Raw genomic sequence first — 20153 nt, forward strand, 5'->3', positions numbered from 1 at the left:
ATGGGTACTGAAAGTGAGGTGTGGTTGTTAGGACACAAAGTTATTAGTGCATTATTAGCTGTGAGTAATGATAAATCAAGAGGTGCCTCTGACACAGGAGCCATTGTAGAAGACAGAGAGGATGACAGCTTAGGCCTGTTACTAAATCAGATCTTTCTTATCAAGGATAAACTAATGGAAGATAAGGATAATAATTCTCTTTCAAGAGAAAAGATATCTTTAAAGAGAAAAGATATCTTAATCTTATGGTGTGCTCCAATGATTAGGTGTGTTCACACACAGGGAAGGCAGTAACTTTTTAGCACTTGAGTTACAACTGAGTTACCTGGAAAATGAGTCTCCTCTCTTATTCTGCCATTCCCTAGGCTGTATGAGAGCAGTAGCCTTTGAAACGGATGCATAAATCTCATTTGGTAGATGATTTTTGTTTTGGTGTATTGTTTTTGGGGTTTTTTAAACTATGTCTTCTTGCTTGTCTATTTATAGTGTTCTCTGTCTTTCATGATTTCTTCTTCAGGTGAATAGTTCTGCCACAAAAATGAAGAATGGGTAGGTTGTGGGGATAACAAGAGATTTATGAAGCCCTTCACTACATCCATCATATTATTTTAAAATCATATGTGTGGAGGGGGTGCTTGGTTTGGAGTCTTCTGGAAAGCAGCTTCCCATAACCTAGGGAAGCATGGATAATCCATGGCTCGGATGCCACCTTTAACACTGACACTGCTTCAAAATTAGTTCTCATGTGTCCTGCAACAACAGGTCAGATACACAAAGGCAGAAGCACATGGCACAAGTGGGGAGACCTTTTGGCAGGTTGAAGGAGAGGAAACACCGGGGAAGAAGAATCAGAGCAAAAGGGAGAGAGCAGGGGAAATTATTATCAGGACCAGTTCTTCTGTAAGTGTCCTTCACACTGCTGTTGTCTCATGCAAACTGAGAAACTCCTTTTTTTTTTTTTTGTTTGTTGCTGTTTTCAGATGAATCATGTGTAAACACAGCATTGTGAAAAGAGCACACTTTGATCATTTGAGAATGCTAAACCTCCTTTCATACTAATTGTTCTAATTTTCAATTTAAATTCAGGTTTTGAATTTCACATATAACAACATTTTTATCCTTCAGTTGCTCTGAAACACTGAAGCAGATAATCTCTTAAAGCATGGAAGCATAAGCATTTCTTCCTTCTTTGCAAGAGGTGAAAGAAGTCTAGAGAATCAATAAATAAAAACTGCTAACTGTCCTAAATATTTTGATATACAGAATCTCTCTTTTATCCCTGGATGACCCAAAAAAATGAAGTGGGATAAACCTGCATGGTGAAAAAAAGGATTTGTTCTTCATTCTTCCCTAGGACTAATGTCAATAAAAAAATACACTGAGAATAACTATTAAAAAAAATCAAGTCTGCCTCCTACATAATCAAAAAGAAAGGCATCTACTTTCCACTCCCCCATCCCATTTTCCAGTGCTCTGACTTCAGCAGCAGCACTTTTCCTGGGTTCATCCTTCTCTTTGCTTTACAGTGCATTTAAATATTCAGTTTCATATCTGTCTTAATTTCATCTCAGCATTAGACTGTGGCCTATTCTCACTCAGTCATACATCTCTATTTTATTATAACTTGTCCAATCACCTCTTTTAAGCAGCCCTGGAATTTTACAGATGGTACTGATAAACCCCATCCAGAAAGTTTTTAATTTAGTTTTGGTGTACATAAAGAAAGGGAACATTGGTTCTGTCTGCCCAATAACTTCCCTTACTCAGGACTTTCTCTACTTTAAACAATGCTCTGTAATTTTTTGCTTTTTCCCAAGTGCCTGAGATTCAGGACATACCTTTTGCTCCTATCACATAGAAAAGATGTGCTCTTCTAAAATCTTAACACTTTAGCCTACTTGATTATGTAAACTGTACCCTTAGGGGATGGCTGGTGCCGCTCTTACTTTCTGTGAGCTTACCAAACAAAACAAATTATGCCAACAAAATGACATGTAATATGCCTTGATTCCTTTTTTTCAGGGGAGATAGGACGACGGTTTGTTGGCAATATGTTTAAAAAGGAAAAGCACAGCCCTTGCTGATACAGTAGGATTTCATCAAAATAATGAGTGTAATCTGGTTAGCTCCCTCAAAGAGACATGAATTCACATGCTGCAGAGCTAAGGAGCTGACGAGAAGGGTAAAGAGCCCAGACAGGCTCACAGGTACATCTATAGTGAGGAAGACGACAAATTCCTGGTTTGCTCACCCTTGAAAATAAAGAAGGCTAAGAGGAGATACTCTACTCAATTTGGAACACTGTTAAACTAAAAGAGAAAAAGGAGAGAGGAAGAAAAATGACTATTTATTCTGACTGACAATGTTAACATTGAAGGAATAGGGCACCCAGTAGTTTTGCTGTTGAGTAACACTGAGATCACATCCAAGCTGTAAATAGGCTGGCAGCAATAGAGCAAAGAAAGTAAAGGGAAAAGTGAATAGATTAATGTATTGATTTCCACATTCCTCTTGAAGGAAAGGTAACCAATTACTCCTTTTACTGAAAGGAAGGGAAAAGCTTGGGGAGAGCAACACATCAACAGACCTTTTTTATACACTAATCTTCAAAGACTTATGGATATACTCAGAAGCCAAAGAAACAGGAAAACAATTCCCACTGATTTGAACATGTTTTGAGAAACTTTGAAAGTTCAAAAATAAAAGTTAGGCATAAAACTTCCTAAAACTTCCCCAAGCTAGAGCTCAGCAATTAAAAAAAAAATTAAAATAATGGGACTCTTGATCACTTCCTGTATTTAAGCGATTGAACTTAAGGCAAAGTAGAGATGATAAGGACTTCAAGATTTTTAGAGTGGCATTTATAGCCTACAAAAAATTTAAACAAGTCAGCTCCATATTTTAATCTCTTGCTGGTATAAAAAGCAATCTGCATTTCATTCTACAGCAACATTTTATCTTTAAATCTGAAGATTTTCTGACTTTTTAAAAAATAATTATGTCTTACTCTTTATTTAACTCTTACTCTTTTATTTGAAGCCCAAAAAGCCCAATGTCCACTGTTGTCCTCATCCTTTCCCAAAAATTTCTGTAAGTGGTACCAGACAGGCAAGATAGCATATTTTGATATAAATTTAAGATTTCTGCCACTGAAAGATGGCATTGTAGCACCAAGAATGATCTCATCTCTCCCATCACACACCAATCCACATTACTGATATTTTATAAATCCTCAGTGTCTCAAGTGAAGGTGATATGTTCATGAATGCAATAAAAATAAAAGCACTCATTGTATATAGACTTTCCCTGCAAGAGTCAGAATGAAGAAGAATAAAGAGAATTCTTTCTCACTTACCAATCTGAACCATCTGAGCAATGTCACAAAACCTAATACAACTTTCTGTAAAATACAGCCCTTTCTATTGTTTTTCATGCTGCACCACTCTTAACAGACAATTAAGTCATGCCACGCTGATTTATGCAATGAAAACTTCCCAGTGCAGATTGAAATGCATCATAGAGTCATTTTGCACTTAAATGCCAATAGACTGCATTTAACTAATAGGAAATCTGGAAAATCATGGCAGGTGTCTAAATCATGAAAACTTCCCAGTGCAGATTGAAATGCATCATAGAGTCATTTTGCACTTAAATGCCAATAGACTGTATTTAACTAATAGGAAATATGGAAAATCATGGCAGGTGTCTTAGCTGTCTCTTCACCATTGTGACAGAGAAGTTTAGTTTTTGTACTTAGTCTCCCTTTAGTCCCTCAGCTAAGTTCAAATACTTCACTTCTATTATGGTGGCGAAAGTATCCAGGTATCTGATGCAAGTCTATTTTTGGGAAGATGAGCCACAGCACACAACAAAAGACTAAGTAAACTTGACTAACTTCAAAGCAACTGACACACAAAGAACTGTATTTTCACTCAGACTTAGTTGAAATTATTTTGCAAACTGAGTGGTACTCTGTCATCTGACTGACTTTTTGTATTATTAATAAAAAAGTAACTGGGACATCAGACAGGTCTGCATCGATATTCCACTTGAAGCTCCTCCATCTCAAAGCAGTACAGCAACCGCCTTTGAAAGGAGGGTCACTGTTACTGAAACTTTTGGGCTCTTCCCAACTATTGTGCTTCTTTCAGCAGCTATGCTCCTGCCCAACTGCCCTAAGAAATACAGCAGAATGCAAAAATGAGAGAATTCTAACTTGCTCATCTGGAAAATCTACTTAATGAGTGAAATAACTATAGAAATGGTCTAAATAGGGATAAATGTCTTGTTTCCTAAACCCATCTGTTGTAAATCCTGTCAGAAATCTTTTCAAAAGGTTATAAATAATCTATTTTAGAAACAGGCAACACAATTATTCCTAGCAGCAAATTCAAACATGATGAGTAATTTGGCACAGAGCTTTTAAATTCACCAGCTGCCACCCACCTCAGGCAGCACCATACCTCATTTTATCTGTGTAGTATGAACCATTTGTTAATAAGTGCTTGAAACCAAGATGGTCATTGGTAATCCCACTCCTAAATTTTCTGTTCAAGCTGAAATTAGAATAAAACTACCATACCTAACAGAGCACAGATATTTGAAACAGGCAAAAACTGACTAGAAAATGAAGATTATTGTGTTTGCAACAATTAATAGAAATCTAAAGAATAAAGAAAATCTTTCTCTACTCTTCATTGGGAAAAAAAAAGAAATTTGGTCTTGTTTAAAACCTAATAAAGATAAAACATTGAATCGGAGACAGTGATGAAAAGTAGAAGTACCTAGATAATTCTCTGATGTCATGAAAAAAAAATTAAACTTTTAAGTTCTGTCTTGCTAACATATACATAAATATACAAATGTACTTCTGTTAAAATATCATCCTCCTAGAAAGTTGAGAGCTAACTACACAAAGCAGTGTTTTCTTTAGCTTCCTTTAGGTAAGCAGAGGTATTTTTGCTCTGCATTTCAGTTAACTTCCTGAAAAAAAAGTTACAGGATTTGACTCCCTGTGCTTGTTAAATGACAATTTTAACAGAAGACTACTTGGGTTTCTTGGTGGAGAGGGAAGTTACTTTGGTTTGTCTTACCAGACTTTAAATTAAAAAAATAAAATTTAAAAAAAAAAAAAACCAGGATGGGTTTTTTAACTTTTTTTAACCTTTCCCTAGTCTTGAATGAAATAGAGCTGTGAACTGCAGACATTAGTTTTATCTCAGGTGCTTAAGCAAAAAACCCAATACAGGTACACACTATCACAGTCTTTCTACAGGTACAGGATCTGATAAAAGTGACTGACTCTGATCTGTTTATACACAGCAATCCTCACATACACTTGTATGGGAGCTCTATGTCAAACATCTCAGGATTAGACTTATTTACTCAACAATTCTTTCACAAGTCACAAAGATAATCACTAAATTAAATAATTTGATAAGCACCATATGTCCCTACAGTAATTATTTCAAGATCAACCATTCTAATTTAAGTTTCCTAAATAAATTCTGCAGAAGAATAAATTCCTTTGTCACAGTTGTTCTCTTTCAACAAAATAAACTAGCCTAGGCAGGGAATATGTGGAACTGACCACTGCATGATCAGACAATCATATACCTGGCCATAAAGTAACTTGAGACCAAGACCTGCTATATAAGCTTTGGAGATGGAATCAGTGATGACTCAATGGCCTGAAAAAATTTTAAAAAGAATCAGTGCTGTGAAATGAGACACTATCAACACTGCTGAAACCTATCATTTTCTTGTGAATCTCCAGTCATTTATTTTATGTAGTTTTCACAGAGCTTGAAACAGTCTCCAGTTTATGATTTTTTTTCCTTGTCTTTTTAAGAGTCAGCAAAATAAAATTTTAAAAAAGTATGTATAGGCAACTTTTAATCTTGTGGCATTTCTTAGTAAATGAAGAAGAACACTAAATTCACACCACATTTTCTAAGCACAGTAAAATTTTCTCCTGAGTTTACTGCAGTTTTACACTTCTGCAGCTCCTGGGAATTAATTACTTGAGAACAAGGCTAATGCCAAAACAATACAGTAGTGGTTTTGGTTTAGAGAGTGCTATCAAAATCTCAAATGGAGAAAAGTAAATTTCTATTCTGCACAGGGAATTCTCCAGGTATGGATAAGCCATGCTGTGACTGTGGAGGTATTTGGCTTGGTTCCATGGATGTCAGTTCAGGCAAGTTAATAAGATGGGATCACCCTAGTTCTGGAAGCAGAAGCCTAACCTGGATTTTATCTTTAAATTACTCCAATCTTTCTTCCTCCAAATTTAGAACAGTGAAGAGCTGAGATGAGTTCAAAGTCATAAACTTTAGTCAAACAAAATAATCTATCAATATATCAATCATATCATTATTATTATATATCAAATAATCTATTAATACATCTAACAAAAGTTTTGACTAAGCAAATAAAGACCAAACCCCTCATCAATCTCCATAAACACCAGTACTGACTTTTTACACTAATTCAAAAAATCAGTTACCATATTATTATTCTAAAAGATACATTTAAATACAAACTACAAATATCAAAAGAGCACTGCAGCTCATTAAACTAAATCCTTGTAGGCACAGAGTAAATATTCATGAAAGAAAATTGAATCATACGTTTGGGATATTTCTGAACACCAGAAGTGAATTTCAGCTACTGACAGTTGCAAATTTTCCATTATCCTCAGTAAGATTTTTATGCATCTACAGAATTTCAAAGGCACAGGAAATAATGAAGTTATCAGTATGGGGATTTAAAACCTAGAGGTTGTCTTCCTCAGGACTTGTTATTCAAAACAATCTGCATCCTATACAGTGCACTCCAAACTGCACTCTAAGATGACCCAAGGGCAGAAATCAGTGATGAACTCCCTCAGCAAGCACAGAAATCTACAGAAATCTCCATCCCCTCTTCAATTTCAGGACTTCTTCATTTCAGAACTCTTTGAACGATACGATACAAGAAAGACGGGACATGCAAAGCCTGTGCTTTTTCTGCTGTGCAGGAAAAGCAGGATGAGCTGATTGTTTAGGTCCTGGGAGAAGCTCACCAAAGCCAACACAACCCTTCCTGTGGATTTCAGTGGCTTTTACACCAGGCCCAAAACCAGACCAATAAAAACATCTAAATGAGTGACTGCGGCTTGGTCTCGGCACACCCACCCCATTCCACCGACCGGTACTTGGTGATTTGGCAGATGTGCTTGTAGACGAGACAGTAGGAAATACATTTGGAAAAAAGCACTTTGGCAGACAAAACCGCTTGCCTGGTGTTAGACAGGTACAACTATTAAGCGCTGGCTGCTTATTCCAGCCAGTGAAATGCTGCTGCAAATGAAAGATGAAGCACTGCATGAAGCCATGCTAAAATGGATAGAAGGATGGTTACTTACCAACGGGGCGAGCTGTTGACATTACAATGGTGTAGTGAGAACATAAAAAGGAAATTAAAAAAAGAAAAGAATATCTGTCAGAGAATGCATGACGTGTAATGTTACTTTCCACTATGGATACTACCATGATTGCTAACCCCTCAAATGGCAGCCTAAGTCAAATGCTCACTGCTGCTATTGTTTAGTCACGTGCCACTATCATCCCATTTACTTGAGCATAGCATCTGAACAAGCTGACTGGAACCATTCTCTGAGAAACATTTTTATTATCTTCGCATGCCATCATCAAGTATCATTGTTAATGCCTGATAAAAGAAAAATTGCATTGCATTAGCACAAACTTTTAGATCCCAATGAACACATCAATTTAAGTCTCACACTGCCTAATGTCATGCAAGGCATTTGCTTTCTGAGTCCAATACCAAATGAATTTTAAGCATGACCAGTCAGTACATCAGTAAGGGCTACAGAAAGCCCAGGACAGTTTTTCTCATTCAATAATGGGCATGAAAGCTTACAGCACAGTGCTTTTTCATCACTGACAGTGCTGATGAAAATATAACAAATGGGCTGAAATGGCCACAGGGACTTCAACCTAGAACCTCCCAAATCACTGCTTAGGTAACTTCTACTTCCTAAAAAATTGCTGTTAAATGATTGACAGGTTAATACTGTTTCAGGCTGATACAGAGATTGAAAGTTGCCACTGCAACAAGTGATTTCTTGGTTATAGAACAGCCCTTCATTATACTTGTGCTGGGGAAGAGAGCTGTCAGTCCCTTTGCTAATAAAATATAGACATCTCTTTCAGAAGAGCTGAAAATTTCAACATAAAATTGACTCCAGGTTTCATCTGTGTAAGCAAAGCTTCCCTTATTTTATCAGCAGCAATAATTACACATTTCTGAGCAATGGCACAATTATTTTTTTTTCTTTTTTTTTTTTTTTTTAAGAAGATTACCAGCTCTGTGAGCTTATGTGCAGGCTAGGGTCAAATGTAAGACATGCAAATTCAGAGGTAACAGAGTTTGCAAGGGCCTTTTTAGTTCTCAGCCCTTCCATGGCTCCATCCCCATTTCATTTAACTATGTCTAGTCTGCTGCCATTCGCACCCATCATCTCTTGGAACACTTTTCGCCTTCCAGTATTATGGACATATTCCTTCTTCTGCAGAAAGATGAGGTGTAAAAGTTATATGCATCTTTCCAAGACAGAACATGGAGTCTGGGCCACAGAACTCAGCTTCTGCTGTTGTTTGTGACAGTGTAATGCAGCTTTCCTGACTGCATCCCCATCCTCTGGTTTAAGAAGATGGAGCTGTGAATGAGGGAACATTCACAAGGATTACGTGGTTGTTGTCAGGTGTGCAGATGGAACTACATGACACCTGCAAGGTCCAAGACAAACTCAGGGTAAATTTTGAAGCACTAAGTGGTTTTGCTCCTCTACATGACATGGTAAAACCAGTGTCAGACAACAATGTTAATTACGAATTCAGAATTAAAGCTTTCTTTAATTAATAAGTCCATTGTTCATCATGCCCTTAAAGTCACTGGGAGATTTCCCAGTCCTTTGTTTTAACAAAATTCAGAGTAATAGCTTTCTCCAATGAATTTCTTGGTTTTTCTCATTTTCTGTCATATTCTGAACATGTAGTATGTTTCTAATATCATGGCTTCCTTTGTATTGAATAAGCATTATGTATTTGACTGTAAATAACAAACCCAGGGGAAAAAATACACAAGATAATGAAAACATGCTTTTACTGGGGGAAGATCGATTGAATTACACATTTCCTTGAGGTTTTTTTTTCCCTTTAATTTCATTGGGTTCAAGCTTCAGTGATTTCAAAGGATTTTTTTGCTTGGTTCTAGCTATCGTTTACATTAAAAGTCAGGGTAGCAAATCCAAAAGGCTTGCTCCAGTAAAGTGCGGAGTGGACACAGTTCTAGGAGTGTTTAAAAGCCAGGGAATTGGCTACCAGAATTACTGGACATGGTGATACTGCCTGTGACAAAGGAACAGAGTGAGACTGTTTCTGGGAGTTGGCTGTGGTGACTAATTTTCCCATATTACAAAAGGGAAGAACAACCTCTTACACACCTATTTCTTCAACTTAAAATGGGAAGAGACATATTGTCACTTACAGTCTAAAGTGAACACTGAGGTAATATTTCAAAGATTATCACAATGCTCTCTTTTCTTTGTTACATACTACCCTACAAAGCCACTCAGTGGCTTTTTTTTTTTCCTTTGAATTCAGCAAATTAAACTGAACTGTGTCCATGCATTAAATGGATGGAAATGGAAGCTGGCCTCTTGGGTCAGTTGACCCCAGTTCTAATAAAGCAATCCATTGAGACTTTGAACATTTGATTTAATGTGTATGAAAAGAGGAGGACAGATAAAGCTAAAAATGTTTTTATTAACCTTTCACAGCTCTACTGAAAACCGTCAGCATGCACCACTAAACTGTGAAATAGTGTCTGCCTGATATCCATTGTGCCAAATTGCTGCTTATCTTTTGGAATTAAGTAATAACTATTATATTATATTTACTCAAATAGAAATATTAGCTTACAAACTTTTTCTCTCCCCATAATCTTTAGCATGTCTATATGTACTGCCACAAAATATATTTTGCACACTCATTACTCCAACAGCCTTAAAACCTCCTTACCAAAGAGCAGCACATAAACAGTGAGTGGATACTAGAGACCACAAATATTTTAGGAGAGAATAATTAGTCTTTACCTTGTAATACTTACACAATTTAATTAGGATTTTCTCTTTCCTTTGGCTGAGGTTTGTTTTTTGGATAAAGAGTAGTGGTAGAGAAATTAATTAGGGCAAAGCTAATCCCGTAATAATATTATCTGTATTATGTTTGTCATTAATAAATATAGTTACTCTAACTCGTTATACTTCTTAGAGAAAGAAACGTGACTAATAGCCTGAGCTGATGGTTCTCATATTCATGTCTATGCCCATGGTTTTGTAGTGCTTGCTTATGCATATATGCATCTGCTCTTCAATAAAAACACACTGGGACAGGACTTTAACTGCAGGGGGATCCTATCCTGCTGAAATAAATTAAAATTTCGCACGAGATACCAACAGGAGCAGGATTTCACCTGCGCTGTAAATCAGTGTGGCAGCCAGCATGGCAAAGGGTGTGTCGAACCCAAACAAGGGCAGGAAAGGATGTGGCCCATCTCATCAGAAAGCAATTATCCTGCAAGTCACAGACCCTGGCTCAGTGGGAGCACTCACCTCGCACGGTGAGCGTAGCAGAGGCTTCCACTTTCCCAACGCGGTTCTCGGCGATGCAGGTGTAGGTTCCTTCATCTGTGCTCATGGCTTTCTTAATGCGCAGGGTGTAGTCATCTTTGATGTCATACCTGTGTCACAGCAAGAGAGTGAAAACTCTTTTTGTGGGCAGTAGAAATGGACAAAAACTATCACCTGGAAAATGCCAGTCTGAATCTCTCTTGGAGCCAACTTTGGAAGATAAATTATTATCCAGCATTAGATAATTCCACGAAGCATTAATCTCCATGACATTTTTATTGCACTCTGCATTAGTTAGAAACTTTACATAAAATTAGTATTGCTATGTTCAGTATTAAGGCTGTATTAATAATAGCATTCACTTTGTCCTTGATCTAGAGCAATAAGATAAAATTAAGGTATCAAACATCAGCCATCAATACATGACAGCTGAGGTTTATCATGCCTTTAACAGTGTGAGCTACACATTTTACCTTTTGCTGATTTGGAAATTTCCTTTTATATACAGTTTTCCCCTACAGCAGCAATCCCCTAGGCAATGGTGAGCATGTTGGTAGGATCTCACACTACCCGATTGCAAACAATAAAAAATATATTCAAGCTCTGGAAGGTGACATTTATTGAAGAGGCACATGAAAGCAGATTTATCAATTTCACAGAAATACAACAAAACAATTCAGTAAGGGTGGACAATGACATCTCCTCTTTCTTAAAAGAAATTAAAAACAATTCAATTGTGCTTTGTCAATTTCTTTGTTTCTACTGTTGAAAAAATTCTAAAACTTTAAATTTTATACATGAGGATGTATAAAACTTACTTAATGTGACATACTCCAATATGTAGTGAACACTTATTCTCAAGGCATTTAGACTGATTATACCCAGAAAAATATTTTCAGCTAAATTGTTATTATCTGCAGAAGTCATGCTTAGCAAACTTTTTTAGGCTCTGATCCAATGCTCATTAAAGTCAGCAGGAGACTTCATGTTGTGTCAAATATCTTTGGTTGCCAAATCAGGAAAACCCTGCTTATCAGCATAGATACTTTACCCCTTAAATATTATTTTGTTAAATTATTTTCAACAACACATCTTCTTGATATGATTCATTAAGTCACCTTGAATCTAGACTTGGCTTCAGATTCACATGTATCAGTGAAATAGGAACACTAAACTAAAGACAGAGCTAGACTTCAGGAAGTGTCAATCCTATTTCTCATTGTATACACAGTCAAGACTAATTTCAGAAGGACTCATTTATTTTTTTTTGCTACGCAAGTAAGGCCTTATAGACTTGTACAGGAAACACATTTAAATCACATGGAAGAGCACCCCTAAATATTTGGATGAATAAGGACGCAATGCAACAAGTCAGAGGAATGTTGTCAGGCTCTACAAGCATTTTTAGATCTTTTGGGAACATGAAACTTTTTTTTTGTGTACATAATATACATTGCTATTGGTTCCTTTAGTATAGGTTTGTAGAGAGAGCGCCATATGCTAACAGACTTCAAAGCATCTTAACTCAAAGATCCCATACTTGAAACATTTAAATTTCTGTTAGGTCTAACTGAAGCTAGTTAGCTTCTAACTGAAGCTCTAAACGTCTATTAGAGCATTCCTAGCAATTCCAAGAAAAAAGAGCAGCCAAGAAATCTTTTTACACTCACCACAATACTTCTTTCTATATCCAGCAGGTCCATTCTATCAATTAGCAGGAAATAATTTAATAAAGATGAATTTGAGGCTAACCATTCTGTTAGAGTTAACCTAAACACATATAATACCCATTTCCTTGGGAGTTACATTTAATTGTATGTATATGCAGTACCTCAGATTTAACTGATTAATAACAGATATGCCAAGGGGAAGAATAAGTAAGTAGATGTCATGTCAAACTTTAGAAACTTGTAGGGATCATTTTTTTTGCCAGCATTGTGCCATTGGTAGTTGTGAGGGGGCAGATAGTTATGATGTTAGAGAACTTAATATGCACCTTCTGGAGAGCTACACATCTATTACAGCTATATTCAACAGCCACATGCAGCTAAAGAACATTTCCTCTAGACTGCTCACAAATTATGTCATTTTGCATGCTGTGCTGCATTAGTCAATGGCAAATAAAAATCACTGTTTTCATAAGACAGAAAGGGCAAATTGTCCCCCTTAAAAATCTCAAGAATATGACAACATTATCCTACAACGATGGAGCAGTTATTTGTCTTTGGTGATTGCCGAGTTGCAGACAAGAGCAAACGCTTATTTTCTTGACATGAGGCCAGCTCTAGGAGGCTGAAAATATAAATTTGTATTCAGCTCCTGTATGATGAGGAAACTAAGATCAGTTGTAATATAAATATGAATGGGATATCAGAATCAGGGCTATAAAGCTCGGCAACAATTAGCCATCTTTGTAAATTTAAGTAATTTTTTTTTTCTTTTTTCATACAACAGATAACATCCCTGCATTACACTTAACACTGCCGAGAGCAAATGAGCCAGGCAGCAGGAGTGAATGTGAGAGAGGGGCTGCCTGAACTGGGATGCAGGCAGGCTGGGACATGGAGCTCCAGCGTGCTGTGGGCTGCAGCTGACTCACTCTGCTTCCTGTCACGGATGTGCTGGTGCCGGCATGCCAGCCAGCTGCCTCCGAGGCTCCGGCAGCCTTTATCCCTGCACCTGCCAATCCTGCACGTTGTGCCAAGGCTGCTGGGCGGAGGAGCCAGCTGCATGGCATGCCAGGACGCAGGGTGGTGGCTACAGCCATCAGCTCCCACTTGGGTCACCAAACGGAGGGTGGCGTAAACATGTCACCGCCACGGTCCAGTTAACAATTACTTCAAGGACAGGTTCATCTCTCCCAGCCTGCTTCTCCAACAGGCCATACTTTTGGACCACCCTGACAGAACGTGCCATCTAGCAATTGCATCCATACGTGGATGGACCCGTGGGGCGTTAGAACCATCTGCTGTCCTGCAGTACTGATATGCTGCCCGTCAGTCATCTGTTCCACCAGCACTGTCCCCAGAAGTCACCACAGTTCAGTGAAGAGCTTTGGCAGATGAAGCAGACAGGAAGGAGAAAGGAGGGAAACTGGCTTTTAGCCTGACCCACAGCAGCACAAACAAAATAACAAGGTATGGAGACTGAAGGTCTTTTGAATTTCTCAAGCATCCACCTGCTCAGCCTTGAACAGCGCCTTGTCTCCTCTCTGTCCTAGAGCCTCAAATCCCCATAGCAAGATATTTTAACCTCACTTTGTGGCAGTTCACTCTCATCTGGATTAGTGCTTCTGAACACTTGGAATGAGGATAAGGGTCCTCTCTGCTAATAGTAATCACATAGAGTGTTAACCAGGCTCCTGGATTGACAATGGCATGGCACAAAACCAGAGTGCAGTGGTTAAATTGCTCCTTAACATTGCCAGCACATGAAGAAAGCCACATCTTCAAAATATGTGCAGTGTCAAGAAACAACTTGTGACACAATGTCCAAATATTGCTGACTCCTAGCCAATTAATGCAGCATTGTGCTAAAACCAGAGGGCATCAGACATCAGTTTCACGTGGTTTTGGACATCTAATTGATTTTAAGTACTTCTCTTTGTTAAACATTGGGAGGTGCTTAACCTTTGGGTTCAGCTTAGACTTCAGGCACCAGACTGACCTGGGAGAGGTCTTTTAAACAGCCAGTCAGTCTGTGCCAGATATAAACCAGCCACTTCTGGGCACCACGTTACATAATTTCTGTTCTACAAGTAATAGAGCAGGTCTGCCTTTAATTAAGCGAAAAGGAAGCGGCTGGCAAGGGACTGGCAAGGAAAAAAGAGAGAGAAAACAAGAGGCACATGAGAAAACACTGCTGGTGAGGAAATTCTAATAGAAATTGGGTGATTTTGAGTGAAATCTGGCAGTCTCTGGCACATATGAATGCATTCATTGTTGCTAGTTCTGATTAATGACAGTTGTACAATAGTGTGCTGACAGTCACTGCCATACAGACACAATTTTTTTTTTGATATGAAACACTGCTGAAAATGCAACCCAATCAGATTTGGCCCCTGAACAACATGTGCTATCATCACTGTACTGTGAATTGAGATTGATTGGTAACCAGCTGTGACAAAGTGGGAAAAAGAGCCTTGTCTTTTTCAAGAAAAGAAGAAAAATAAAAAACTGAATTGTGTCAAAACCATTACCATCTGCTCAGCTAAACAGCAAATAAAACAAAACACATTAACTATTTTTAAGTATTGCAAATTAATGTACTGAGGTTGAATTCATGTGTTAACTTAAGCATGTAAGAATAAACTTGAATTGAACTGGTTTTGTCACAGTTGGAATTTTTTCCCCCACATTTGGAAGTGTATCTGAGCCATCAATCTTCTTAATGATTATCAAATAAAAATATAAAGAAAAATTTATGTAAGTTAGAGATAATTGACAATAATATTTGGGCTTTTTTGCATTTGATGAAAATTTTCCACAGTGTTTTGTAGAACCCCCTAGTTTCCATATTTTCAAAAATCTGCATGCAGCTATGCGTAAAAAAAAAAATTTACCTCTTTGGTTTTTAACACACACAGACAGCAAAAATTAATCTGCAGCTGAAGTAATTTTATTCCTAAATATCCAAGTAGTCTATCTGGGAATACAAGGATGTATTTGCTTTAGTGGTGTACTTTAAACTTCACAGAATGCTCAGCTGAACTCAAGAAACCCAACTCAACAAGTCTTATTTCTTGCTATAGGGATATTGCAAGAGGAAAAAGTCACATCTAAACTGTTAAATACTGATGCCACTGGCCTCAAAAAATTTGCATTGATTTATACCAGACATACATTTTCATCTAAAACATTATTGTTAATGAAAAATATTAAATAATAAATTAGAATCTTTGTAGGTACACATTATAGGCTTGCTTTTTTTTTTAAGTGATGGCACAAAAATGACTTTGCTGTATTTTCTTTTGCCTGTTTGCCAAAGTATTTTGCAGAACATGCACAAAGCTTCAAGATTGCTCACAACATCGATGATTAGGGAGCCCAAATAGAGAGAGGCTACTGGCCAAAACCAGGGTAAACAGGAGGTAGTTGAGGAGGCTTAAGCTTCTGTCTCCACTTCTGTTTTGTGGTGCTGGCACTTGAGCCCCCAGCACCGTGCCACAGCTTTTCACTGGCTCCTGCATCCCTGCGCCAGATGGAGGGAGCCAGAGGGAAGCTGCAGTGAGATGGGAAGTGTGAGCTGTTACCTGCTTCAGGCTTGTGTGATCCAGCAGCAGAAGGGAGAGCCCCCATGCCCACTGGCAATGCATATCTGACACAAGTTGAGGTATTTGCACTTCCATCCCATGCACTCATAAGTGGAACAAGAAAGAAGCCCAAACATACATGGCTACCAGCTTTCTGGGGAAAGATATAGGAGTGTGAGGTTTTTTTCTCTAGCAAAACCTGAATCAGCGACAGTTATGGATATATTTGTGTGCACTGGTCTCAAATTACTGTTTGTACCCCTGAAATCAAGAGCTGGTTTTTGCTGGGTGGCTCTAAGACACTGCTTACAGCCATGATAAATTGAGCTCCCAGGGAGCTGTCTCCAAGGTGCTGACAGGGTGGCTACTCCTCACATCTGCATGTCCACATACCCATTTATTTTTTAGCTCTGCCACTCATACCAGAGAAAGGTAGAAGACAATGTTATATTACTTTGAATTTCTTTGTGTGTTGCATATTTGCAAGCTGACATATAAAAGGGATTCTATATTCTGTATTCCCTTATTCTATAGAACAAACCAGGAAAAGAGTTGTGTAACACAGGCTGCTACTCACTACTGTGATTTTTCTTCAATTATGGTGACTCAGGTTCTGCCTTAGTCCAAAACCTCTTATGGGTTGTGATCAACAGATTCTTTCTATCTGATAGAATAGACACACTCAATTGCAACAGTATAAAACAGAAACCCACACTGCACTGTGTTTTAAAGCAAGGCATCCAATAAAATGGTCTAAATCTCATAAAATATGCGTACAGCTGTTACAGTTACTGGGCCAACATTGGGAAACCATACCTGTTTCCAAAGAAATAGTGTTTTCCAAATTATCTGAAAGTATCACACTCCACAGCACTGCTCTTACATGCAAACAGACAGGTGTGACTGCACATAAAAATGGGTAGTCTCTTACAAAATCAGGAGCCATGTGCTCAGAAGAGAACCAAGAAAGCAAACTGAGACTGGTTTTTGATTCTCTTTGAAATAATTTGGAAACAAACAGCAGTTAAGAAGAAAACATATGTCTGGGAATCAATGACTCAGTAAATCCTATCTAAACTTACGCAGAGATCCTTTACATCTCTGCACATGGAAGTGTACTCATTGGGAATTACCACATCATAATTACCCAAAATGGGCTTCTGATTTGATTTTAGTTCCAGACAGAGCTCCACATCTCAGAAACTGGAGCTTTGGTGGAAGTATGATCTAAGAGACCTTGTAATCACTTGGCATGAAGACCTATCCTCCCATCACCAGGAGTAGTCCTTTCCTTCACAGATGAGACACATTTGGCACTGAGGGAGATTTATATTATTAATGCCTATGTCATAAATTCATCCCTCAGAAAAGTACCCTTGATGCTCAAGTTTTTGTCCATTTCAGCTTTTGAAAAATTGAAATGTTACTGCATGGACTGGAACAAAGTAAGATTTGAGCCCAGACTGGCATCATGCACCCACTAAACTTGGCTTGATGCATTTTTTTAACATGAGCACACAGATCATGAGTAGTTTGAGGTAAATCAAATTTGTGTTTGCCTGTTTATTATTGTTTGCCTAAAGCACATGAAAGATTACTATAAACTTGTCAGAGAAACGAAATATTTCCTAATCTGTATTTTGAATCAGTAACCAACTTTGAAGTGGCAATTAAAGATGAAGTCATGTTAATGTTGTAATGAAAGTGCCTTCAATAATGCAGTTGAGCCAGAAGTCATATTCTTAAAAAGTACATTTTGCTAGTTAAGTAATTATCAACATAGAACTTACTGATAGGAACTTGAAATAACTTTTAGGCTTAAAACTTTACCATTAAAGTGTTTTCACTGACAGTGTAAGTTAATTTTTTTTAACTCAGTTGACAAGTTTTGTATCCCATGAAGAGATGGAATGTGTTAAAGGAGAAGAAATCCCTGCAGGCCAGACATTCCAGTAGCATCAGTGGTTAGAGCTCTTGAATCTTACTCCCACTTGAATATAACAAAGAGCTTCGTCCTCCCTGTTTTCCTGAGGCTTTCATGGAAAAAAAAATGCATAGTTAATGATCTTTACTTTTATGTAGTATATTTTGCTTATTTTGACACTAAAGAAATATTTAAGCACTAGTAGGAGAATTTTGAATGAAATTCTACATTAAATTTCACTGTGGCCTCTCCCTGCAAGACTATTTTTTACTGCAGCCTTCTGTGAGTGGAAAATTCAGATAAACCCATGTTTGAGGCTACTACAACTGGCATTAAATTTTGTTTCTGAACTCTTCTAGAGACTTCATTAATGCTCTGAAATTTAACTATTTTAGGCTGCAGAATAAGAAAGAATAAAAAGAAATAACAACATTCTCCTATGACAATACTGTTTCCAGAGCACTGTCAGTGTTCACTTCATAGATCAACAATAGTTCACACAGCATAAAGAGAAAACATGCATGCAGGAGTGCTAGCTGACACAATTCCTTTATGGCTGCTGTCCATGGAGTTGTAAAGCTATTTTTCCAACCTTGACCCTTATGTAAGCAACTGGAGAGTATTTTCATGAATCTGCAAACAGACTGGCTGAAACAATAGCTCTTCTTCAGCTCTGTGGTGAGAACTGACACTTAACATGAAGCCAATTTAAATGTCAACGTTATTAACTGTTTCTCTGCTGATCAGTCTATCAGAGCCATACATCCACCACTTTTGCTCACAGCATTTAATACTTCAGACAAATGGAATGGCAGGCAACTCCTGGGTTAGACTATAAATCCCTGGGGTATCTGTGGGACGATGCAATTATAGGACTTTATTCAATGTCAAGGTTTGAGGGATTTAAAATGTAAAAAAATGCCATCATTTACACATTCACTTGGGCATGTACTCCTCATACAACTGTAAGGAATATATTTCCACTTGCAGAGCAGGAAGGGATCAGTGACAGGCAAAACAGCAATCAGATAAAAGAGATACTCAACCAAAAGTGCTACAGGAGGGGGCACCCCACCATCACTGTGGTATATCCTCTTTATGTTATATACACAAAAATTAACCAACCCCTGCATCCATTTTACCTCTCATCACCTCTCTATCGTTAAATGGCATTTCTGATTTTACAGAAATTTCCTCAAATTCAAATGTTTCTTCAACGTAACAGCTGAAAAGATGCATCTTGTGTTGCACTTGGCTGAGATCTGCCAGTGTTCATTTGTGCCCCACAGACACTGCAAGTTACAGAGCAGCTCTCTCCGTGGCAGAAATCTACAGCAACAGCCTCTGCAAACCTCCTCTCATGCCTCCAGATATATGTAAGGATACAAATACCATACTAAACCTCTTTCTTTCACTCTTTTTGACAAGCTATTAAGAACATCCAATCTTCCCCCCTATGCTGCTCATAAAGGGACTAATCTCTCCTTAATGCTTTAGCTTAAGGAAAAAAAAAGATGGGCATGCAAATCATACAGGATCTAACCAGAGATGACAAACAGTACATGTGATATAGCTAATATGAAAAACATCTTTTTCCCCCGACCCTTCATTTAAAACTGTTAATTGTTATTAATTGCAATAGAAATTTGCTGATGTAACCAAAGATTGTATTCATTACACTACTAAAACACACTCTTTATTCTAATTAATTTTCAATACACATTAGACTGCATTTTGTTACAATCTGCACAGATATTAACTCAAAGAAAGCACACGGTGCTGTAGTGTTATTAACTCATAATTCATTGAAAGGTCATTCTCCCCTTGGTTGTATCTAGAGGGGGCTAGAGTTAAATACCTCAATATCCTATCCACAGAATATAAATGAAATTACAGAGCACCGCTGTTTATTTTTAAAAATTACTGTCTCTCTTGCTTACAGAGCCTTATCTTATGGTCATGATGTGCTGGGTATGTGCAAGATGCCCACCAAAACTCTCATGAGAGAGCAACAGCTCTGCAGACATCAAGGTCAGTGAAGAAGGAGGGGAGGAGACGCTCCAGGCACAGAAGCACTTTCCCTGAGGAGAAAGCAGTGGCAAAGACAAGGTGTGGTGAACTGACCATAAGCCCCGCTCCAGGCACAGAAGCAAACTCCTATCCCTGAGGAGAAAGCAGTGGCAAAGACAAGGTGTGGTGAACTGACCATAAGCCCCTTTCCCTCGAGGAAAAAGGGTGTTTTTAAGATTTGGTTCTATTCCTCATTATCCTTTTCTGAT

At 37.9% G+C, this 20153-nt stretch overlaps 1 protein-coding gene across 5 annotated transcripts in view; it reads right to left on the reverse strand.

Annotated features, from left to right (window-relative positions):
- Positions 1-20153, reverse strand: part of ROBO2 (roundabout guidance receptor 2) — a 434381-nt gene that overhangs the window by 112546 nt on the left and 301682 nt on the right. For all 5 annotated transcript variants that reach the window (XM_039713266.1, XM_039713270.1, XM_039713268.1 and 2 more), the window contains exons 6-7: positions 10682-10809; positions 7409-7420 (exon numbers count right to left, since the gene is read on the reverse strand). In XM_039713266.1, the coding sequence (XP_039569200.1) occupies positions 7409-7420; positions 10682-10809 (140 nt within the window). The remainder of the gene's footprint in view (positions 1-7408; positions 7421-10681; positions 10810-20153) is intronic.

The sequence above is a fragment of the Passer montanus genome, unplaced genomic scaffold, assembly GCF_014805655.1.
Source record: "Passer montanus isolate IOZ18808 unplaced genomic scaffold, ASM1480565v1 scaffold28, whole genome shotgun sequence".
Lineage (NCBI taxonomy): Eukaryota > Metazoa > Chordata > Aves > Passeriformes > Passeridae > Passer > Passer montanus.